Consider the following 25,243-nt stretch of genomic DNA (forward strand, 5'->3'; position numbering starts at 1 on the left):
TAACTATTCTATGGCAATAACCTGCACACAGAGCAAGCAAGCCTCTGACTGCTGAGAGTAAGGCATTCAGGTGCCAACCTGGGAAGAGTTCTCAGCAAGAGCTACAGAAAAGTGCACAGCTAGGTTGCTTTTATTGGAACACACAAACTTCTTGAAGGGAGAGACTGACCAGGTGAGAATAGCAGGTGGGTACTGTGTTTCTGTAGTAGTTCTGTGCTGTGTAGGACCAGGTTACAATCACCCTTCAAGGAGTGAACGTGGGATGATGCAGGATGGAGACCACCACTCCTGCTGGTACCGGCACAGAGGCATCCCAAAGCACCCTTCACATGAGTGATGCTGATATGTTCTACTTTCCTCAGCCACCTTCCTGCTGGGCTCTTCTCTGTTGGGGTGCCAGTGCTGTGAGCCTTTACACCCACTTAATACTGCTTTGTTTCATTTCAGTACCTCACAGCCCTGTGCTAAGCTTCCTCTGGCATCCAGTGTGGCAATCTCACTGAGAACACACCCTCCTACACTCACAGAGGGCTGCAGCACCTCTTCCTGCAGCCCACCCTGCTCTGGGGGGCCTTACAAAGACTCCAGCCCAGGGGAGAAGCCTCACTGCCCCGGCAACTCAGGAAGGCACTCTGCCTCCATCTGACTCCAGCAGACAAAGCAACTTCCCAGAACAGAACACACTTGGTGACACTCAGCACACTTCGAGATCCTTGAAATCCACTTTTTTTTTTTCTTTCCCCATGAAGGATGAAAGTTAAAACTTGCAGGAGCCAAAAAGACAGAACAAAACAAGAAAACCCGCAAAACCAACCTTTTACCTTCCTCCTTTGTGAACTGCAGCATTTTATGAGCTGCTGAACTCATCTGTTGGAGGTAATTGCTCTGAAATTCCAACTAAACACTCCAAGCAATGCTTGTGCCATAACAAACAAAGCCTTCAGGTTTCATCTTACAACTCCAAAGATTCTCCTCCAGTCTGGCTTCTGACTGAGCTCCAGAGATCAAGCTACATCCATTAAGCAAGAGAAGGGTATACACCTCCCTTTCTATAGGAGCTATGTCTGCTCCACAGCAATTCAGCTGAACTCTTAGTTCCAGGTTTAAGAAACACCAGCAGTCCCATCGCTAAAGCACAGATGGGAAGCAGACCTAAGGAAAAAGAAGAAAAAAAAATAATAGTAATAAATGGAACTGCATTGGGCCGAGTGGATTTTTTTCCCTCCCAAAGAGAAAAACCTGCAAACCCCCTTGGCATTTGGAGCCTGACACACAAGAAGGTAACGTGCTGGAGGTCTGCAGTAACTGTTAACTCCAAGCCTTGGAGCACACAACTTCATCTTTCCAGTCTACCTTAACCCCATCTCTGTTTCCCCTCACATGCTCAACTACCTTTTGACAAGTGCATTACCACCGCTTGCTCAGACACAACAGCACAGGCCTTCCACTGGCAAAACTCAACGGGGGCCCCAGGTATAGGCAGGCACTGATGGGGTCAGACCATTTTCCACTTCATGTGCAGTAATCCCACCCATTCTGATCCAGACCATGAGAACCCAAACAGCTCACTGTAAGGATCCAAAGCCTCGCAGGCCATGCAAGCTTGGAAGGCAGCTGTTCCACACACCTGGGGACAGCCTAAACTTTGCTGTTGAACTACACTGTTACCTGGACAACAGCTGAATGACTGCAGCCTCCCCAACCCCTTGTGTACACGTACTGAGCCCACCCCAAGTGCTGGCCAGGACCCATTGCTGCCCAGGGCACGCTGGCCACCAGGAAAACCTGCATGGCCAACAGGATTCACTCCTGGGAGTTTCACCTGGTCCTTCTGCAATCATTTATTTTGTGCAAAATTGAAACAGTGTGTGGTACTTGCATGTTGCATTCTTTACAAAACCCTTCCCCCCCCCCAGCCCCCCCCCCACCTGTTGTTTAAAACATTTATATAAATTTTATTTAAACAGAAAGTTAGAAATCTTATTTACAATTTGTTTTTCTCCCAAAAGAGCATCTAAAATCAACTCCCAAACCCTCCAAGAGGATATAAACTTAACCTCGATTTTTTTTTAAATTTTTTTTTTTTTAAAAAGGAAACTGCTAAGCTAGCCCTCCCCACTTCTACAAATAAATATGGCGTTGAACAGAAGCCGATGTGGAAAGGGTCCTCTGTAGCTCAATCTGTAGATCCCAAGAATAAATTAGGGTTTCAGAATTTCCTGGTATTCTAATTGATTTATTCCGTTGCTTGAGGTATAGAATTTATGTTGGTTAGTCAGAATCCCCATGAAGCTCCACGCTCCATCAGCTGAAACTCGGATTCTTCTTAGGTATTCACTTCACTAGCCCATAGGCTTCAGCCATGCCCGTGACACTGTTTTGGACACGACCTCAGACTGAAGCTTGGTCTTACTGCATCCCCTCTTCTGTGCAGCCTCCTCCTACTGTGAAGCGGAACTCCTGGAGGTTGGAAACGCCATGGAAATGCACAAAAGCACCAGCCACTACAAAGACGTGGAACAGCTGGTGGGAGTGGAACTGTGAAGACAAAACACTCGCGTTCAGCTATGGGACTCTGGGTTCTGGGGCCACCCCTCCTCCACAAAAAGCCATACATTCAGCTGAAGTACACAGTAACACGGAACGGTGCCTCAAAAACCACAAGCTGCAAAGTGAAGTCGTGTATTAAGCCCATCCCTCCACCACCATTAGCAAACAGCAGATTCTCCACACGCACAGCCTCACACCCTGTCCTCCGCAGTCACCTCAAGCCACCGATCCATGTACATACACACAACGTAAATGCTATGAGTGTGTATCTGTTAAGGGGATCATTTCAAAGTTCAGGGCAAACTGCTTTAAAAAAAAAAGCATACTTAAAATTAGGTCCTCAGCCACACACGCTGGTTGTTTATGACAAAAAAAGGACTCTCTCATGCAGCCAGCAGCTGCAAATCTCTGCCCCGGTTACAGGTATAAGCTGTCCTGAGTAGATTTTCAGAACATAGCTATTTTATTTCTCTGTCACAGAGAACCAGAGCAGAAAAAATAGTATGCTAAAGTGCTGAAATAAACAGATGTTCTCCAAGAACACTCAGGATGCTATTGATTGCAGTACAGCAGAACAAAAGCCAGAAGGGGATACATGACAAAGCATGGCCTTGTTTTGGGAAACCATACCAATACAAGTGATGCTCATGAAAAAGTCTTTAAGTATGTATTTGCAGGCTCCTCGGGAAGGAGCTGATGGTCCATTAATGCTTCTGGAGCCTCTCTGATTATTACAACTTTAGCTTGGCCACTTAACCAATACAACATCTCTGATGTTTACACCTAGCAAGCTGGTGCCATGCAAAAGCCACTCAAACAACCGGGGCCTGACCTTCACTTCTAATCCTCTTTGGGGGCATTAAACTATTCTAATGGAAGTACAGCAGCCTTGCATCTCTCCCCAGAGGTCTATGCCTTGCTAATCTCTACTCTAGTAACAGGCTTTTCCTCTGCATCTTCACCGCAGATCTCCACTTCAGTCTTCATGATCTTCACCCCAAGTTTATCCCCCTACCCACTTGCCCACACCACCTTCCCCTCTTCTGGGCCAGGGATCCCTCCAAGGTCTATCAATTCTTCCCAGTGTTTCCACTGGCCTCACAAGATAAGAAGCCAGACACAGAAGACAGGGAAGAAAGAGAAGGGTTGCAAAGTTTCTTACCCACCTATTAAAGATACCCAGTTCACATGCTGGAGTGAAGTAGTTATGGCAGACCAGCTAACCTGTGATAACTCAGCAAGAAAGGCACAAGGCAAGTTGGGCTCAGAGGGCCCACAGCTGTTTGACCCCTTAGGAGGTACGGGCCTGATGCAGAGGCTTAGTACTCGCAATAAAAACCACTGACACAACATCCTCCAGCCTCAAGGGAAACCAGCTTTCACGCTGGTCTCTCTATCCAGTCATTCTGTAGACTCACCCAGATGTCACACTTTCCAGGGAAGAATCTCTCCGGGATGCGGGCAGCATATAGTGCAGCACCAGTGATGTACAGGCATGCCATGAGTGCCAGCCAGCCTATCTGCCCCATTGTGGCTGCTTTCAGGAGCCCCTCAGAGATGACAAAGTGCAGGGTGGGAATAACCCCACTAAGACCGAGACCTAGAAATACTCCTGGGAGGTAAAGAAAACGTGGGAGAGTCAGGTTTGAACACACTGGCAGAAAAGGGAGACAACAAAAAAAAATACAAAAACAATGGAAGGCAAATTCAGCATTCGCCAAAGCAGCAGAAAGGTAACAACTCCAACTCCTGAAGCTGGAGGTCCCCAAGGTAGGGGAAGCTGAATAAGGCACAGGTATCCCTCATAATTAAACAGCATCTGCTACGTATGTTCCAGGAGATGGTGACATTTTTCATTGAGCAATCCTGCCTGCCTGCCTGAGCATACATTACACCAGTTACACGTCTGGGACTGTAGAGGGCGCTGAGACTACGTGGATTGTATCACGCTGTACCACAGACTCTCAAGAGCTGGGCAACAAGGAGAATCAGACATTTACCACATTCAGTGCAAACGATCCTAGGAAACAAATGTAACATCTGAGGCTCATCCACCACGCGTAGGAATGCGGTGGCTTACTCGGATTTCAGAAATACTGAAATCTTGGAGGGGAAAAAAAAGTGTGGGGGAGATAGAGCGGAATAATCACATCCTATCCATAGATTTTAACATTAGAAGGCTGAACTCTCTGAAGGTACATAGATAGCTCATCCAGGAAATCTGGATTTACTGTAGACACCACACTCAGGTGAAGCAACAAGTACTACCATTTACCCCAGCTATGTTCATACTCCATAGCTGCCCACACTACAGGTCTCTTCCTGCCTCAGAACGCAAAGCTAAACTTGTTTTCAGTTCTTCAACTGTGTAAAAAGAACAACTAGGTTCTTTGTCTTAAAGAAGTACTCTACCTCAGCAAATCATTCAGATGAATTCAATCATTCAATGATTTGCTAGCCTGGTGTTACACTACAAGCAGAAGGAAAATACACATACACACACCAAGCAGCCAGCCATTGTGAGCAAAGTTGCTAGGCACAGCCAGAGATACTTTTTACTGCCATTCTTACTGCATGTGTCACTGTCCATTTCAGGAATGCACATTCAGGACTTGAACAAGCCCTCTCCCGTGCATCCAGCTGGCTGTAAGCAACGCTGAAAGAAAACCCATCAAGTCTGCAGTCCAAGACTGTTAGGTTTCTCTACAATTGAGCTCTAAGTGTCCTGAAGACCGCTCCTTCAAGAGACAGGAAGGAAGGAAGGCAGACAAGAAGGAAAATAATGGATTTCAGGTCTTACCTGCCCTTACTCCCCGGTATTGAGGGGTTGCAAACATGTCCCACTGTGAGACAATTATGGCTGCGATGCCCAGAACACAAATCACAATCAAGTAGATGAAGCAAGGCTGAGGGTTGCAGTAGAAAGAGTAGTACAGCCATGGTACAAAGCTGCCCATTATGAGAAGTGCAATGCCAGAATAATCCAGCCTGGAAGGAAACAAAAATCAGTTTGATGGGAAATGCAAACCTTCAGGAGTTTTCACATTAATGCTCTTATCAGGCAGACCAACGAGTCTACTTCTTACTGAAGAAGTTTTTCCTCTCTACTGAGAGTTACTTTCTGACCACAGTTCCTCCACCAGCGCATTCCTGCAGTAATGTATTATCTTGATAGCACACAAGGCCAGCTCTGGGCAGTCATCAGCAACATACTGAGCAGCCTTTAGATCAAGGTCTTTTGAAGGAAACTCAGATTTAAGCTTTGGATGAGGAAAAAAGCAGCGCAAAGTGCTAGGAACACAAAGAAGGGCACACAGCATGTTGGCAGAGCACAGCCAACACAAACTCTCCTGAATCTGACAAGTATGAGTTAGGCATCAGCTAAGTGATCACTGGGGAATAGCGTGGTAATTTTTCAGCCAAGCTGCTTTTCTAGACACTGATGAAAAAAGGAATTCCCACAGCCACTGCTTTTTACCACACCCTGACAAAACACCCCCACCAGAGAAGATGGAGTTAATTCTTTGGTAGGGGGCTTTAATTGCTGAGCTACTCTGAACATGGTTTTGCAGAACACATAATCCCAGGCTGAGTAATCTTAAGAAATATGAGATGCTTAGTAGCTAGCCAAAAGAATGCATAGCAAAACCAAACTTGATACACAGAGCTGTCTTACATAAGAGTTAAGATTCAGTAACCCAGACTAATGAAATGACAAATAGTAACAGTGGCACGTAAAAATAAGTTCTACAACTAAGCTGTAGACATATTACTTGCAGTAGCACAATGCATGCACACACCTGCTGAACAACACAAGGAAGCAGCTAGGACAAAAACAATGCAGAAGCCCATGCTGAAACAAACAACGGTTAGAAGAAGCTGCAGTGAATCCAACTCTGCTCAGTTCTGTTCCAAAATACACACAGCGCTCATGCAGTGAACCACTCCTACACTGGGGCGCCAGGCATGAATTCCAGCCCTGTTTTCCCAACTGTTTCCCATTTGCCTTACCCTGCCCTCTAGGCACTTACTTGGAGAAGAGCCGGGAAACACCTTCCGAGTGGCAATAAACTGTGTGGAAGAGCCATGAGAAGGAGAGGCAGAGTACAGCTCCCAAGAAGAACAATCCAACAACCACTTTCTCCTGCACGGGTGCTACAAAGGACATGTTTGGCCGGAACATGTAGAAGATTCCCAGACACAGGAAGAACACACATCCTGACAAACCATAAGGCAGAAAGGCATCAATTCTGTGCAAATTGAAAGTTTTTCTCTCAAAAAGCACAGCCTTAACGCACAGGTGTACTGAGCAGAGGAATTGCATGGTAAATAGTAGCACACATGCAGAACAAAATTCCTCCATGTTTCAGTTACGTGTTTCAACCAGGTTTTTGTTTCAGACTGGAGCAATTCAGACTTGCATAGGCTATTTTTATTCGTTTTGCAAGAATCCTAGCGACAACTAGTTGCACATCCTCAACAATAAAAAGTGTGCACAGAATATAAAACGAAGAGAGTGTAGTTCAAAGAGCCTGCAAGCTGAAAACTACTCATACAATCTGCAACTTAATGTTCCCAAGGCAAAAAAAAGAAAAAATTATTAATATTTACACGCTTGGGAATGATGAATATTTACCAGTAATTTACTAAGGATCAGGAAATTGTTAATTCATGCAGTTGAGTTGAGTGCCATAATTAAGGAAACCCCAATCCAACCTCAATGGGAGAAAATAAATGAGCTTGGTGTCCCTTCTCCTCATCAGGTCACTATTGGAATGATAATGCTGACCGCTCCAAGCCAGCTTCTACCTGGATCTCAGGTAAAGAAAGCAAGAAAACCAACCAGCATTACAGCAAACTGAACATACCTAGAAGATGTGTCCAGATGTTACCAGTCTCTGTGTGTATTCTGAAGATACTCTTGAAACAAGCCCGGAAGGAAGGCATGGGTGGTCTGTGTCCGTGCAACAGGTAGTCATTGTCCTTTAGCCAGTCAGGTAGAACGTCATGGGGAATGACTCTCCAACGGCCTTCCCATACCTAGAGGTTAGAAGGTTTTGATTAAGTACAGGAAACTTAGCTCCAGTAAGGTAAGGCAAAAGTTAGAAAACCCTTATTAGTGAAAGCGTTAAGAGTGTGTTCGAGTAGAATAAACAGAAAAAAGTTTGATGGGATGCCTCTGGGGAAAAGACACATACTCGTGAAATATAATGCTTAAGTCCCTGTTCAAAACATCATCGTTCTGAAGGTTAGCTGCCTTACAAGAGAAACGAATACTACAATATTTCGTTACACAAGAAAGATACTGGACATTTGGTTTGTTTTACTGCTAATGAAGGGAGAGCGTTCAATTTATTTCCATATTTGGCTATGGGGCAGATTTCCATGGATCGTCTTCCCCATTTAACTAAAGGCAACTTGTTCTCTCCAACAAATAAACAAATAAAAACCCTTTCTGCCAACCACAGGACAACCTGCCTATAACATCTGCTAGCATTTGGGGGCAGTCTAGTAAAAAAGGCTGCTCATCAGCACTACAATACACAAGAAAACATGAAGTGGCAACAGTCCAGTAAGAAGCGTTCAACCCCCTGTCCAGACTGGAAAATGATCTCCCACACTCCCAGAATAGTGACAGGTTTGTCAGGCCAACAGATCTGTGACCTTGTCAATTCCATCAGATTTCTTCTCCAAAGAAGCTACCCTTGTAGCAGGTTCCCAAAGGAAAAGAAAAATACATATAGCTGTTCTTAGCACTGCTTCAGTGTGGTAAGGTACAGGTTGTCTTCAGTTTAGCTTCAGAAGCAGCACTGCCAAGCAGAGGGGTATCAAGGAAGCGCTTTATGTACCGGGGTTGTTTCTGCAATGTTGGTTGGATTTGATGTCTGCTTAGTAATACGGGAGCGAAACTGGAGAATCCTGCAACACTAAGTTTAAAAAGCTACATTCTTATTTCAGTTTCAACATGGAGAGTTTTTAAAATTCATTTTCCTTGCTCCTCCATAAAAGGAGAAACAAATGAATCAGAAAAACACAATCCCAGTTAAATATATTTAAGTATCTGGTCTTTAACAGGACAAATGAACTGCTTTTGTTAATGAAATAAAGATTTCAGTCAAGGTAGGAACAAAACTTCACAGAAGTCACCTTACAAAGCATCTAAGAAATGATGCTGATACTGCCCACACCCTGTGGCTTTAAAAAGAACAAAAATCGAGCCAAGGTCAGCAATTACAAAATCTACAATGGATTTAGTTAAATCAAGTTTTAATACATCCCTGTTTTCTATTTGAGTCAGGGACAAAGCTTGTTCTACAACAGATGCAAAGGGTGTCAGGAAAGGAAATGAATTCCAGCCCTGTTTTCCCAACTGTTTTCCCAACCAAATTTCTGTGAATCTGAAAAAGCCTGGAAAAATAAAAACAACCTTGTAAATAAAAGTGCCTTAAAAGGAGAAACACTGGAAGCAAAAGGCTTTTATTCTGCTTTGTACACACAGGTGTTTCTCAAGAAAGCCTTCTCAAGTTGCCTGATCAGCTTTTGAGGTTTTTATAATCCCTACTGCCACATGCAATTATTACTTTTTAATTTATGACAGGCTGAGATCCCAAGAAGCTGTAAGGTTAGCAGTTATAACAAGAGATGCCCATTCAGGAATGGTATGCACCTACTCTTCTTCTTCCTACAGGTACAGTCTGCTGTCCAATGGAACTTCCTGAAGAAGGAAATTACTTTGGCAGTTTCCACGTGCTCTTACCTTACACACAAATACTTCCATTCTCTCCATGGCATGATGGGCTTGTAGAAGAGGTGACATACCCATAAACCTTTCGTCTTCTTGAGGTGACTCATCATTGTGGTTATTATCTTCTGAACTCTGGGTTGGAGAAAGAAAAAAAAATTTAGTAAGAAGATGAACAGAGAAAGGAGTTGTTGTTTTCCACACAAAACTCCAATTATTTGAGGTGTTGGCAAATAACCAGTCTTCCATCCTCGTACTGTACTGAGGAAAGAAATCAAAACAACCAGCCAAAAAATTACTACATTCTCAGATATTCGAGAACGACTCACATGCTTGATTCATTTTGCACATGCTTTCACCAGGTTTGGAAGAAAGCAGTGCTCCTCTTTAAGTTATGCTTCATTAAAGTCCAGATACAGAGCCTCAGGCTTGCTGCCTACTCTCCTCTAGGGAAGAATTACTACCTGTTTTATGATTCAATGCCACCATGTATGCCTTAACGCCACTATAACATATCTAGCACTTCAATATAATAAAAGCAATACAAGGAAAGAAATCCATTTACCTTGTTACAAATGTCAACTTTTAAACAGAACAGATTTTCAGATTCAAACTAAAGGACCAATGTTCAAGGTATTCCAGAAATTACTATGCAACAAATTTTAGTTGGACAAAACCATATTATCAAATAAAAGCAGTAAATGCCATCGAAGTTTCAAGCAAAATTAAAAAGAGAAATATTCAACATCCACATTTCCAACATTAGACAAAACATCTGTGAAAACAAACCAAACCTGAACCTGGGTGTTGCGTTGATACTTGACACTAATATCTACATGGGAAGAAACAACTAGGTTTGGTAGTTTTCTACCCTATGCTGACTTGTCATATCATCTGTGTCACAGTGCACTATAGTTTCCATTTTGAGAGGGGAAAAAAAAGGGGGGGGCAGAGGGAGAGATGGAAAGAGCTCTACATGTTTGTTTACTCACTACAAAGCTCACAGTCCATAAGAGCCCCCATTCAATATTCCAGATTCTAAGATAAACAAGTTTGTCAAAGCTAAAGAGGAGAGAACGAGCCTTTTGTACCCTTCAAGCTCTATGTAGGAAGCTGCCACATCTCATGACCAGGTCAAGAAAAGCCCAAGAAAGCCGGGATGATGACTGGCTTCCTCAAGATCACAAGCTGCAACACAGTCTCCTTCCTATTCCCACGTCAACGTTTTTAGTCATCACTAATGCTGGGAATCTAGCACATAGCTTTCTGTAACTTATTCATGAATTAGTACCAGCAATACTCAATTCAGCAGCCTAAGTGAAGAGGGAAGATTTTGCTGTGCAGGTCACACATCACAACTCTGGTCTGAGTGAGACTTTCTTAATTATTTCCATCGACAAGTAAACTGAACAAGCCGCTTAAACATTTCATTTTTTAGTAAATGGAAGCAACTTTCTTCAAACCTACAAAAACACACCCAGATTCTCCAATCGTATTTCCTCCTGCCTCCAAGGGAGGAACAACACTAGTGCTTGCTCACTCACCCAAAGCATGCAGTTGCCACTGGAAGTTGTCTCTCTTCAGAGGTCCCCCTACCATATCATTCTTGACCCAATTTCATTCATCCATAGTACAGTTCCTTGCTATCCAATACACACTATACATACTTTGTACATTATGTACGACCTCACATTTATCCACACAAGAACAATTCAACTGACTAAAATGTTCTTCTCGCATATTCCACATCACTTGTACTGTCTATTCACCTTCATTTATCATTCCACTCAATAGCACCCCTGAACAAACCTGGACAGCAACTGCTTATTTTACACTGAATGTTTTATATAAATACTGATTGCCTATAGACAAATCTCAGAGCAGTATTAGATATACTCTCACAGCCTAGAATAGCCCATTAATTCCAATGAGAAAGGCTTCAGGCAATGCAAGTGTAAATAGGTTTAAAATTATTCTAAAATAGGTATGAGTCCTGTTGGTCTAGGAAGTGCAGTAATAAAATATTTGTTTCATTCTGACTCAACAAAATTCACAGACGTACTTCCCACATTGTCAGTTTACTGACCTTCTCCACTAATGGCTCTCTCCTGTTAGGCTTCTCAGTTTTCAATATTATAATTCCCTCAAGGTCTAGAAGAGATGCTCATTATGAACCCCTGCACAATCTTAGAAAACTTAGGTTTCTTCAGACTAGAGAAGGGAAGGCCCCAAGAAGTCCTTATAGCGGCCTTCCAGTACCTGAAGGGAGGCTGCAGAAAAGCTGGGGAGGGACTTTTTACAAGGGCAGGTAGCGACAGGACAAGGGAAATGACTTTAAACTGGAAGAGTATAGATTAAGACTAGATACTAGGAAGAAATTCTTTACTGTGAGGGTGGTGAGACACTGGAACAGCTTGCCCAGCGAGGTTGTGGATGCTCCCTCCCTGGAAGCATCCAAGGCCATGCTGGATGAGGCTTTGAGCAACCTGGTCTAGAGGCAGGTATCCCTGCTTACAGCAGCAGGGCTGGAACTAGGAGATCTTAAACGGTCCCTTCCATCCCAAACCATTCTATGATTCTATGAAACCAAAGAAATCCTCGTGTTCCAGGAATGTGCCTTACAGAAAAGCAAGGCCAGTACGTAAGAAGTACTGCTACACCTTTAACCTACCCTACAATTCTCTCCCCTAGCAGTACATAAGGACCAGCTGGAATGGGGTGATCAAGTTAGTAATCATAGGTTTACAAAACCGGGTGGACTGAAGGAAAAAGATCCCTTCTCTTAGTGAATCAAAGCCTGTATTCATTGCAGTCTGTCCAGTGACTCAAAGCCAAAAAACATTCATTTCCCCCTCTCCACATACTCCCATTTCTAGAATGATGGGAAGGCTTAATTTGAACAGACTGTAAAGCTTGAGGAGCACAGTTATTTATGAACCAGTTCAAAATCTTCACATTTTGGCAATGTGCCTACAAACAAATCATTAGTGAGCATTTTAGTGATAAAAAGGAATTCATATCATATATATATATATATATACACACATACACACACAGTCCAGATTACTGCCAGAAAATTGAATTGATTTTACTATCTCCTTCCTGCCATTAAGCTGCAAAATTAGCATTCAAGGAAAAATACTAAAGCTCAGCTTCTTAGTCCCTTTTTCTGTAAGGAGGAAAAACAAGGTCTGTTCTGGAACATCTGTCCTCTCTCAACTCCTTCCCCCCCATGTCCTATTAGAAAGAACAGTAAACTGTGCTTTTTGGAAGCTAGTAATATGTATATCTGGAGTACAACACCAATGCCAATTTTCATTTGGAAATCTGTAGGAGACTAGTGACCTTCAGTTCTTCAGATAATGACTGAACAAAAAACACCACCTTTCTGTTCAGAAGGAACATCGTAAAACATCCAATTTGACAAGTTCCTGTGTGTCTTAGGATTCCAAGATTCTCTCTTCTTTGGCTGACCAAATCAAAAATACTTCAACATAAGCAAGCATATGCTTTAGGACCTATTTTCAACTATTTCCAAACTCTGCTACAGAATCACATTTTAAAACTGGAGAAAGCAATGGGCAAACAATCCCACTTGCTCACCACCACCTTGCAAAAAACAAGAGCCCTGAATGAAACTGTTTTTAATGCAATATGGTATCTCCTGAACCAAGTACTCCCAGGACCATTTTTGCCTTTGTTCCTTCCAAATTAGTGGCCAAGATGATTTCTATTTGGCTAATATTTCAGATGCTTTTATTTATTTTGCATTGCCTAACTTACTCAACTTCTTTCTTGTAAGAGCATTCCCAAATTTTGAACACACAACTCCATGAAGTCTTTAAAGCATTTGGAAATACATGAGTTTGAAAATAAAAACCCTCCTCAAACAGCTGTAACATTCAAGCCGGTTGCACTCACCAGCTGTCATTCTTCTGCTGTACTTAGGCAGCAATACCTAAAATCAATCTTCCATGCAAACCAGAAATCGTGACTTCTGAATACTTACACTCCACACTATACATAAGGGTCTGGATGCTTATGTCTATGGAAACACCCTACAACCTTTCCAATTTTAAAACACATCACCTTTGTAAAACCATGAAGGGTACAGGCAAACACAGCAACCAGCGTTACATCAATTATGTAACAGAAGTGTAAATGCATCCCGAGTTGATTAAATCGTACCAGAGAATAAACTAAACCTGAAGGGACAAGTGACAACGGTTGGAAGAAAAAGGTTTCACTGGTTTAACCAACCGCACTTTATTTTGGGAAGTCTTCCAGATTCTTCTGTGATTGCAGTGACAGACAAGATGGTAAAACAAAGAGGTGAAAATCAGATTTGTTTTATATCACTCTGTCCAGAACTCCAAGCAACACGCATGCAGAGACAGATCATCTTCTAAACAAGAGTTCCAGAGTCCGTTTTGGTAAGGATGGAAAAAGCTTAATGCCAAAGCAAAGACTCAGAACACAAGCAAATAAGAGCAAGAAACCTCTCAGAGCCCAACTGCCCTCATGAAGTAAGCTTAATCTTAACGTTAAATCTTACCATCCTACAGCAAAGGCAAATAACTTATAAAAAAAAAGCTAACATGAACAAGAATCTGTTGTCTGAACACCATTAAAAAAAATACATATATCAGATCACATAGCCAAATACCTTGCTACAGTCAGAAACATAGCTAAACCTGCCCTGGCAAAATCAGTACGCTTCTTGCCTACTACAGCTCAACCTCCACAAAGAGGGAGGTAACACTTTTTATACTGTCCCCTTTGTATCTGTCAACAGATGCAAGTAGTAAAAGTACAGGTTATTGAGGTCTGTAGTTTCTTAACATCAGTTTAAAGGCTTACTGAAAGCCTGACAGTATATGCAACTACAACCTTGCATAAGTGACAAACAAGGATTTTTCCCGCTTCTAAAGGTTTTTGTTGTTTGTTTGGTTTTTTTTTTGCAGTCTACCTGCTCCTCAGAATGTGCAAACTGAAGCAAGTTAGACTTAACCTAAAAAGCTTATTTTATCAGAAGTGATCCTCTTCTCCTCCCCTCAGTTTTTCAGTGAAGTGCTTCTGGCATTTCTCTGACCCTTGGATTGATTAGCTGACCTAATGGTAACCTGGCAAAGTTACTCACAGTTTTGTTAGGCAAACTTTGTTAGAAATTTGAGTTGCTTCATATAACCAAGAGATTTAAGGAGCTCAAATTAGAACAACAACAGCTTGGGAGCACCAGCTCCCATTTTTACCAAGGACCACTACAGAATAATAGAATACTTTCTGTAGATTACACTCATGAGCAAATTTCAATTCAATACATATCAGTAGGACATCAGATTATTTCCAGTCCCTCCTTCTGCACTGTTCTCCATCTGGAAAGGAACACAAGGAGTTGGTTTAGTTTTCAGTAATCCACATGTAATTAACACTCACTTCCTCAGGCTGCTGTATTCTCCACACTTCTAGCTGTTCTTAAGACTGCACACTCAGTCAGAAGTGCAGTACTTTTCACTGGTTGCATCCACAGAATTTGATGTAGTTGTACACAGAAATGCACCTCTTAACCAGCACCACTAATAATTGCAATATGTCACCTAGACCCTTAAAGGGGCACAACTTTTTTGTGATGGGGTTTATTTTTAGACACTTAGTGCTCAGTTACTTGAGGGCCACACTAATGAAAAATAAGGCTCAGTTTCTGATGTCACTTCATTGTAGGGAAGTCACTGGTGCCTTAAAACTATTATCACAGGAATCTTCTAAATACAGTTGTCTGAATGTGTTTTACAGTTTTGTTGCTTCCTTCAGCTGACAGCAGGTGTTCCCCTGTTCCCTTCTTGACCCACAACCAGATAGACCTCTGCCTCTGTATGAATGTCACATTGTACCATGGGCAAAGTAATTCAGAAAAAGCAGATGTTTTGATTAATGTTAAGTCACAGGACACTATACAACTCAATACTTGCATACAGTTCTCTTCCTAAAATCAAGTTAGAAGATGCACATTGCCTGGTTCACAATACCACCGTTATCCACTATATTAAACTGAAGTCACAAAGTCTAGACACAAACTTGGAGCTCTTTTGCCCTTGTTTATCTTGATCTCATCAGATGAATGATTAATAGTGTTTAACATGACATTCAAGCAATTTAATGTTTCTTGGGGCAACGTGCCAGATTCAGTAACTTGAGAGTATAATGGCCAAGATATGCTGAAGGATGTAATATAAAAATGCTATTTTTTCCTGACTGCAGTCCTCTAACATTCTTTTCAGTTAGCCAGATCCCTTTCTTCAGCAATTCCTGTGGACCCATTCTGTCAACTGACCTTCTACCAGTGTGCATTTAGCAAGGCGAAAGCAGTGATAGGTGGTACTGCACGCTTTCTCCCAGAAGCACGTTGCACATTTTTCAGGATTTCACCAGCTTATGTCCTTTAGATTATATGTCATTCACTGGAAAGGCAGAGCACTTCTCCTGGCTTCTGTTCATATCAGGTTATTTTAAAGCAATTTTGTCATTTAGAGTTTACATTCTCTTAATCTAGCAGGGTTGTAAACATGCACACACTGGAGCTTCCAAAAAGCTAACTAACCCTCTACACAGGGTGCACAGAGCTGTTTTTGCTGACATGGATCCAAAAACATCTTTCATTAGCTCTGTGCCAAAGACCCTTGCAGCCCATTGGTCAAAATGTTAAGTACTTCAGGGTTCCCGCAGCTTAGTATTTTTCCTTTGCAGGTCACCTTCCTATAAAAGCTACACTCCATTTAATATAGCACTTGGAAACAGTTTTACACAGCTCGTCATGGGTGACTGCTTGCTGGTGCTCATTAAAAACAAGCGCTAACATTTAACACTTGTTTAGCAAACAGTTGTAGGACAAAGTCACATTGGCTTCAGCAAGTACACTCTTATTAGAACAAGCTCCCTCATTAAATGTCGTCAGATGAATAGGGCTCATTAAACCTAGGCGTACTAGCAACTACTGATTTTCTGTCAGTGCTCAGTACAGTGGACCAAAAGCACAGTGCCCACACATCCCTATCAGTACACTTCCCAGAAAAGCTAGCAAAAATAACCCATCTGCTGCAGAGGGTTCTCGTGTGCCATTTTCTGCTCCCTTACCACTATCAATCCTGACAGCAGGAAAGAAAAAAAAAATCACAGTGGGTTTATGGAAAAGAGCGCTCAGGAAAAGAAATCTACTGGAAGCACATTGCTGAACTTCACAGAAGAGCGAAGTCAAGCAATTTAAAGCAGTTAGCAGAGGATGCAGGCTAACTCATCAGAACAACACTATTTTCCTCCATATTGCTCTGAAGGGCTGCTGCATCCCTCACAACTGCCCAAGTCAGCTAGATCTCCATGAGAGCTAAAGCAAAAGCTGTGGAGTCCAACCTTTGTCCAGGAAAACAGATGTACCAGCAAGCTACAAACAAAACCATTCCCTCTGTCACCTCATTTTGAGGCCCAACACAGCAAGCAGCAGCCATAAACCCAGATAACAGGCAGCACACCCAGCAAAGCACCAGTGCTTCCTTCCCACGAAGTGCTAAGGCTCTCCTTTCAGTCAGCTGAACCCAGCCATAATCTAGCACAACTTTCTCAATAATTCATATGGAAGCTTTCTGAGAGAAGGGGCAGATGCACAGGCATGGCAGTTTCCCATGTTACCAGCCTTCTAGGCAGAAGACTGTCTACTCATGGTTGACTAGGTCAACAATACTTTTTTCCCCTGCAGACATTCAAGTCCTACAAGTCTGTTAACATCCAGGCACACTAGTAACTGTCAGAGAAGGATGCATCAGCATCTGACCTATTCCAAACAGCAGAGCCTAGAAACCACCTCGAGATGGATCACATGTCTTCGGATTGCTTAAACTGCAACACCTGCAGATACTCCGCTCTGTACGTTCAGGAGTGCTCTGCTGCATAAAAGAACACATTTCGTTGGGACAGATAGTAGATTCTAGTACTTGCTTCAGTGACTGGCAGTCTGAGTAATATATGCATCACTTCCAGTGCTTAGATCAGCAACCGAAGGAGAAAATCAGATGCTAAGAACTTTGACCCAAAGTGAAACACCAATTGGTTTGCTTTCAAAGAAGTAACATTCTTTCCCAAGGGCCGTGAAAAATGGGAGGATGCAAGAAGTCAAAGAAAAGTACAGAATGACAGATTTTGAACATAATGTGCCATAGAATCACAACCATGTTTTGGTGGGATCTTGGATTCTTTTAAGCCTAGCCTCTCCTTTACGCTCAGATGATGATCTCTAACAACAAAACTGGTAACAGTGCAGAAAGCAAGAAAACGCAGAAGTAGCTGCCAAGTTTTCAGTAATGACTCCAAATACCAATAGGAGAATGCTAGATGGAAACTAAAGCTAAGTGGAATCAAACAGATCATGAAACTTGCAAAGAAAAAAGTTCAGGCAGACAAAACTTATCACTTCTAGAAAGACTACTCCAAAGCGTACGGTTGGCCTGCAAGACTTCCTGGGACTTCTCCACTCGAACAGTACCCATCATAAAGACAAATTAATAATTCCATGCTTTTATGCTCATACTGTTGTAAAATCTATTTTTGTGGTCTACTTTTGTAGATAATACATGGCCACTTCTTGAACTGCAAAGGCTCTGAGTAAGTTCTAGAGCTCAAGTTAAAAGCCTCAAGTTATTTCTTCATGTTCCAATTACTCTACTTTTTCTTTTATACCTGGAAATTGCATTACGCCCTTCTGTCTCCCTCCTTCACATCACCATGGTAATTTTACCTCGGGAGGTCTCCTGTAGCTACAGGCAGGTACCATGATATTTGTCAGAGGTGTGTGAGCTCCATGAAGGAAGCTTATTTCCACGTAAAGTCAAAACACATGCTCCCTGAGAGGCAACCAAGGAGAAGGCTTCTTCTGTTACAGAAATCACTCTCATCTGACTGCATGACCTCAAAGCAACAGTAAGAGAGATTTCTTCAGGAGTGATCACTGCTGGAATCATGCAGGCAGCTGAGACACATCAATGCATATGCACTCCAGGAAATAACAGAATTATGGGACAGAAGACAGTTCAGGTGTAATGGATACTAGTTCTGTGTGATCCATACCTTGTTATAAGTAGCACTGGCACATGACAGCACTGGTAAAGGCACACAGCTGTTCTACTATTACTTCAGGTAAGCATGCTGAAGTATTCCAAATAACACCCAGTGCACATCCGACCTCATTTCTACAGCAACATAACTAAAATAATGATTAAGGCAACTAGTACCTCTGGTAAGCTCAGCCTCCTCCTATGCAGGAAGCAAATATGCAAGTAGGCAGAGGAAAGGGATTCTTGTAGAGGAGAGCTTGAGGCAGATTCATTATAAATAACAAAGCTCCAGTGAGATAACTAGGCTAATAGGATCAACAATTAGCATGCAGGCAAAAGAAAAACAATGCAGTTTCATAAAAGGACAAAAAAGTTAGTGGTAAACCTAGTTTGCATCCAAACAACAGTGGTACTGAGGCTTACACATGACAGAGGAAGACGTATAGGTCTTTTCCAGATTACTTAGAACACTGCAGTACATCACATAACAAAGACCATTCAGCAAGCTAACACTGCTATGTTTCACAGTACTGATGCTCCATCTGAAACATAAAGCATTTAATCTATTAAGAGGAAAAACCTTTAGATTTCTTGTTTTTAAAACTTTGATATCACGGAATAGAAACAAAACTTTGGGCTGAAGAAAAAAAGGGAAGGGGTAAATCAGAGTACTTTAAAGTTATTAAGATTCAAAAGAAAAATGGTTGAATACTTACTCATCAAAACACTCTAACACAAGCTTTCTATTTAGCTAAGCGAATGTACAGAATGAATTACAAACCATAATCAGTTCTGGGCTTTTACTCGTGTCTATTCCATCCTCAAGTAACTCACATCATTCAACCAGAAAGTCAGAGACGAGAATGAGAACAGCCTTAGAGAAACTGACACCAAACACAGTCAGTTAAATAATACCTGTTCCAAATATCTGTTAGTACAATTCAACTTATTTTCTTCCTACCCTAAGCAAATTTAGCTATTGGCTAACACAGGTATAAAACTTTATGACTTTCTACACAATACAAAGAAGATGACTGCATTTATTTGCTTTTATCGTGATTCTGAGAACAGCTTGTAGAAGTTATTGTACCATATAATCACTGTCTTGGCTTTTCAGTCAGTGTTTGTTCTGACTTTCATTACAAGGACATTTTAAGTTAAATTCATTAAGTGCACACACTAATAAAATTAAGACAGCCTAACACAAGCTATCACGTCATCCGAGCCACGACTGTGGTGCACGCACACAACCAAAATATGTGGCAAATGCAATTACAGCAATAGCTCATCCCTTCTGCATTAAAGGCTATATGTTATGTAGCATCAGCATGTCTTTGCTGCTGTCTGAAAAAAAAAAAATGCACAGCTATCGCAACTAAACCAATATGGTACACCCAAAAACATTATAAATTTAATAGTGAGCTTAAGATGAATGCTTCTTCCACTTAAATGTCTTGATATTCAGCTGTATGTACCCTGAGAGAAGCACTAATCACAGATCTGACACGCTCTGACCAGAAGGTACCCTTGCCCAGTGCTTGGACATTACCTTTGTACAACACCTAATTAAACTGTGGAATGCCTTTCTACCGGACGTTGCTGCTGAAATCTACAAAGGCTCAAGCACCAAAAACCATTGCCACTATCTCAGGAGATCTGCAAAGCACCAATTGCTAGAAGCTCGTAGAGTAATGCAGTTCCCCCATCCTTGTACTCTTCCTTACAAGTCTACTACCAGCTACTACTGGAGACAGGATATTGAGCACTGAAGAGTTCTGGTCAAAACCAGATGGCCGTTCTTCCAGCAAGAATGCTTGCAAGCATTTTTCTGTCCTAATATTTAAGAGGATAGCAATTAGCCAAGGTTCAGATTATACAGAGCTAGAGTAAACGTATCTTCTCCATTCATTTGTAACTGCCAGTTCACTGAAGCTCAAAAAGCACCTGAACAAAGCTCTCAACCACATGGTCTGATTTTTGGATGGTCACGTGTGGAGACAGGAGTTGGACTCAGTGATCCTTATGGGTCCCTTCCACGTTGGAATATTCTGTGATTCTTTGAAGCTGTCACAAATTCAGCTGAGTATTTCTGGTATCCTCCTGGTTTCATTAGTTATTTAATAGACATAATGTATGATGTAGAATCTCAGTTCACAGTTCTGGAACTTATTTCAAGCAGTGAATGAAGCACTCGCATAAAAACTCATTTATCCCAGCCACCCTAAAAGAGAATCATAAAACTTACATTTTCCTGATTAGAACACAGAGGTGGCTCCCCTAGAAGAAGCCTCTGCTCGGAGCTGTCCTCTTCAAAGGCTGGCTGTGTTGATGCAGAGTCAGACATGTGTCCTTTTCTGAGCCGTAGACCTGGCTCTGGAGAACCAGCATTATTGAGTTCCGTTAGTTCATTCATGAGATGCTGGGAGCCTTCTCAAATAGTCTGCTTCCTCTTGATGTGGTTTGGCTGATTATGCCTTGGCTCTGAAAGACAGAATTTGTATAACTAAACTAAGTTAAAATGAATAGTGTAAGAATTGGCTGGAAGAAGAACATGCCTAAAAGCTGCTAGGCAGTTATGATGATTGCCTTTACACGCGCCCAAATTTCCACATCATCATCTGTACAGAATTTAACACTGCTGGACAGTGAATTTTTATCTTGCGACCAGTAACACTTGTATTCTAGCACCAAGTTAAGCATGTCTTTGAGAGATGACAGAAAACGCATTCCAGAAACATTTGCAGAAGCACAACTGTGCTCTTTTTTTTATTTTTACAAAGTTAGAAACATTGGGCTGCTGACACAAGTCATAATTAAAGTACCTGTCACAGGCATTCTAAGGCTATGAGAGTTTTGTGGCTATGAGACATTTCAAATTGCCTGGGATCCACTGACACTAGAACATTAAGCACTGATACAGCTGCACAGATAGCAGCCAGCACATGGAGCAGCAGCAGCAGCAGCAAGCTCTAGGCACAGTGAAAGCGGGGTAATAGTACATACAGCAGTCATGTTGTTTCCACTGCTTACTGCTAGCATTAATGCTACCTTAACTTACAAAACAAGTTAGACTCAACAGCTTTAGATGCCATTCATTCCATCCCAACAACTGAAAAATCAGTAATTCCCACAGAAAACTACAAGCCTACACAGAAAAGTACTGTATTCAACTCTAACAATGATGCAAAGAAAATTTGGGGCAAATTTAACTCAAGATGCCAAAGATTAATTAAATTTCCAAATACTACCTAATGATACCTTGTTAACAAGCTTTTTACCCAGGAGCACTATTGGTTACCTATTGATCTTGTACACCAGTACCTGGTAGTCACTGTTACAGTAAGCTGAGAGATACCCATCTGGCACTACTTGTCTTGGGAAGCACAAGACCACAGCATTTTGAGTTGCAGCATTTAAGTACTTAGATGTGACTAACATGCAACACTAAGATAACACATCTAACAAGACTTAACTTGCCAACGTGCATTATTACACTGGAATTTTAGAACCTAATAAGAGACAAACTTTGTCATAATGTAAGAGGGCAAATTAAAAATATAAGAGGAGGGGTTGATATTGGCAATAGCACAATAAAACAGCACCTCCAAAAAGCCAATAAAGTACCCCCTTCCTCTAAGGAAGGAATCTCATTTACATATGATCACTGCAAGATAATTCCCAGCTCTGTCAAATGTGCTATAGTTAATTTTGCTGTAGTGGTTTGTAATGTTACCTCCCCTCAGCTGCCCAGTAGTCTCCAGGGAAGAGAGCTGCTAATGAGCAGGTAGCAGACTGCAGAGCCTATGCACACCTCGGCTGCGTGAGCTCAGCATGGAACGCTGCCTTCATCACCAGGAAGGCACAGTGACATCACAATAGCAGAGCAGATGGCAGCCCACCTTTCTGACAGCGTGCCACCACAGGATCACTAACCTCCATCAGAAAGGTAACACTTCAAATGGCTACATCTGTTTACTTGGTAAACAGCAAGTTGTACGAGTTCTTCCTTCCCCCAGCTTTAAGCAATAGCACTGCTACCGTGTGGCGCACTGCCTGCTATGTTGCCTAAGAGCATGTCCTTACATCACCCTGCATCTCTACAACATTGTGGGAGCAGCTCAAAGACAGAGATGCAGTACCGACACAACAGGCTTAGCCACATTTGGCCAATGCATTTGCGAAAGGTTCTGCTAATACAAGAAGATGCAAGAATGCCAAGAGACCTCTAAAATCATGCCTTGAAGATTTACTTAGCTAGCACTCTCTGCCAAGCAATCATTGGGGTTAAAAATAAAAGATGCATTTTACCTCCTGCCAGTGAGATTTGCATTCAGCAGCAGAGGTGAACTTTGGAGTGTCATAAAAATAGAAACCATTGTTTCTTGAAATTACACCAGAATTGCTCAGTAGACTAAAATGTTTCCATGCTGTCCTTCATGCAGTACCATTTCAGGGCTGAACATGCCCACTTTTATGGGGTATACAGGGCAGAGTCCAAGCGTGGCCAGCAGCATCCAGCCAAAAGACGGCAGCTGAAACACTCAGCAAAGAGGCTCGTCATTCCATTCTGCCCCTAAGAGTAGGGGGTTCATGAAAACAAAACCTAGAAAGCTATAGGACACTTAGGGTGTTGGAAGAGGTCGTTTTGCATTTGAAACTACAAATCTCTAATTTAATACCTTAGTTTTCCTTGCAGCATGCAACAACCTGGAGCACTCATTAGTTTCTATTTAAGAAGGAAGTACAACTAGAACTACTTAATGACTGTACATATAACAAGCATAATATCTGCATCTAGATCAATTAGTTCCTGCTGTGTTTAAGATCAGCTGAGAAAAGAATCTACAGAGTTTGGGGTATTTAAAAGTTTCTTACATTAAGATAAAGGCTATGTCAGCTTTTAGAAAGGATGTAACACTTTCATGTTATTGTACGTCCTAGAAGCAAAGCCCAGCACTCAGTCAATCTGTTGACTCAGTATGCAGCTGCCACCACAAGCTGCAATAGCCAAGGCACTCATCTCTCCCAACTGCTCACTTTACCCCAGTTCAGAAGAGGTCAACCTTACTGAGAGGGCCCCCAGCACTTTATGGCTGGAAACAAACTTACCTTTCTGAGAACAACTTTCTCAGGCAGAACTACTGCAGCAGTTCACGAAATCGGCAACGGCAGAGTAGTGAACATCCAGTTACTAAGCATATGTAGGACACCACAAATCCCCCAGGTGTCATCCTCTAGATGACAAGGAAAGAGTAGTTACACAAGCCTAAGCACCACAGGATGACGATGCTGTTCTTTGTAAGACCTTCCTGGGTAGTCTCAAGAGAAAAGACTGCAAGATCTTAGTAACCTTCTCAGTAAGTCATACAGCCCTTCTAAGCTTCCAGAACTTGCCTGGCATGAGGACTGGCTTTCTACTCTGAGTTAACAATGTATCCTGGCAACAAAGCAAACAAAGCACTCTAAGGGCAATGCTTGCAGACAAATCTGAGAAGTCCTTTAACTTCTTTTGTGATAGAACAGTCCCCCACGTGGTCACATTACTTCCCACCAAGTGGGCAAAGCAATCCCTCCAGAACTCAGCCCTTTCCTCCTGTAAGCAGCACAACAATCCCTTAAGAACTATTTCATTCTGCCCACAGTTTGAAATTAGAAGAATGAAAATGCCACCTCTCCACTCCTCTCATTAATCAACAGCCTGATGGAAAGTTTCCAGGTGTCCTGCCAGAGGACGGGCTCAGCACAAAGGTCACAGGCACCAAGTTAAAAAAGCGGGCTTCTCTTTACTTCAGCTTGAAGCAAGGAGATAATAAGTGAAGTGCTACAGCAAGAATAATAAGGAAGGCAGCAATGTACCTAACTGTCACTATACGAGGATAGCAACAGTGATTAAGAAAGATACAGCAACAATTGTCCTAACACTTGACCATCATCCAGATCAGCAGTCTCTGAGGGAGCCCAGGTTGCAGTGAGGGTTTGGTGAGCCTTTCCCAGCAATAGGGGGAGGCCTTACACAGTGCACCCATTTGTAGTGGAGTTGGAGACCTCACCTACAAGAAGGTCCAGTTTTTACATCGTCAAATAAACAAGTCTATGTGACAATCCAGCAGCAACTTCTAGTTTCTTTCTCCTTTTGGATTCCTCCTCAAGCTGGGCCAAGGCTCAAGGAGGATCCAAGGAAGTATGTGTCCTAGTAGGTCTTGACATTATGCTTCTAAACAAGGAAAGGTTAATACATTCCCGCAACGCTTTATCTAAGCTATATCTCTTGCTAATGAGATGCTTTGTCCAAGATACATATTTTGTTAATGATCATACATATTTCACTAATGGTTGGATACCAGTGATAGATAATGCTGGGTTGTGAGATTCATCTAGACAACAACTTCGCTTCGATGCCTACAGTTCAGGCCTTAGTACTTCACCTGTCCAGTGACATCCACTACGCTTTTTCCTTGCTCATCCTCCTCAAACTATCCCTCAAACTAGCATGAGCAATATTTAACAAGCAATACAGGTCTAATCTTCATATTATTAGTTCATTATCCCCAATGGAGCTGTTATCAAAAGAACGAAAGGTCATGAAAATTTCAGGCTACCTCATTTCTCACAACATTCATTTATGTATAAAGAAGGGCTTAAGTGCATTGAAAATCTTCTGTAGAGATAAATTTCAGCCTAGAAATTTCTGCTAGGGAGGTCCTGCATAAGCAGTCCCTCTCCAGCGACAGAGGCACTATTCAGTAATATCACATAATTTTATCCAGTGATGCAGCATCATCCTTCTGCCCAAATGATACACTGCATTCCCTCGTTCTCTACAGCCAGTAGTGAGTTACCAACTGGGAGACAT

General features: G+C 42.1%; 1 protein-coding gene across 1 annotated transcript in view; it reads right to left on the reverse strand.

The window, feature by feature from the left end:
* Positions 1-736: 736 nt before the first annotated feature.
* Positions 737-25,243, reverse strand: part of ADIPOR2 (adiponectin receptor 2) — a 38,522-nt gene continuing 14,015 nt past the window's right edge. Inside the window, exons 2-8 of the mRNA XM_065742593.1 lie at positions 20,636-20,871; positions 9,308-9,427; positions 7,419-7,590; positions 6,582-6,768; positions 5,351-5,538; positions 3,969-4,162; positions 737-2,538 (exon numbers count right to left, since the gene is read on the reverse strand). Of these exons, the coding sequence (XP_065598665.1) occupies positions 2,410-2,538; positions 3,969-4,162; positions 5,351-5,538; positions 6,582-6,768; positions 7,419-7,590; positions 9,308-9,427; positions 20,636-20,803 (1,158 nt within the window). The 5' untranslated portion in view covers positions 20,804-20,871 and the 3' untranslated portion in view covers positions 737-2,409. The remainder of the gene's footprint in view (positions 2,539-3,968; positions 4,163-5,350; positions 5,539-6,581; positions 6,769-7,418; positions 7,591-9,307; positions 9,428-20,635; positions 20,872-25,243) is intronic.

The sequence above is a fragment of the Cyrtonyx montezumae genome, unplaced genomic scaffold (genome assembly GCF_038088225.1).
Source record: "Cyrtonyx montezumae isolate F1298 unplaced genomic scaffold, pur_monq_1.0 scaffold_3, whole genome shotgun sequence".
Lineage (NCBI taxonomy): Eukaryota > Metazoa > Chordata > Aves > Galliformes > Odontophoridae > Cyrtonyx > Cyrtonyx montezumae.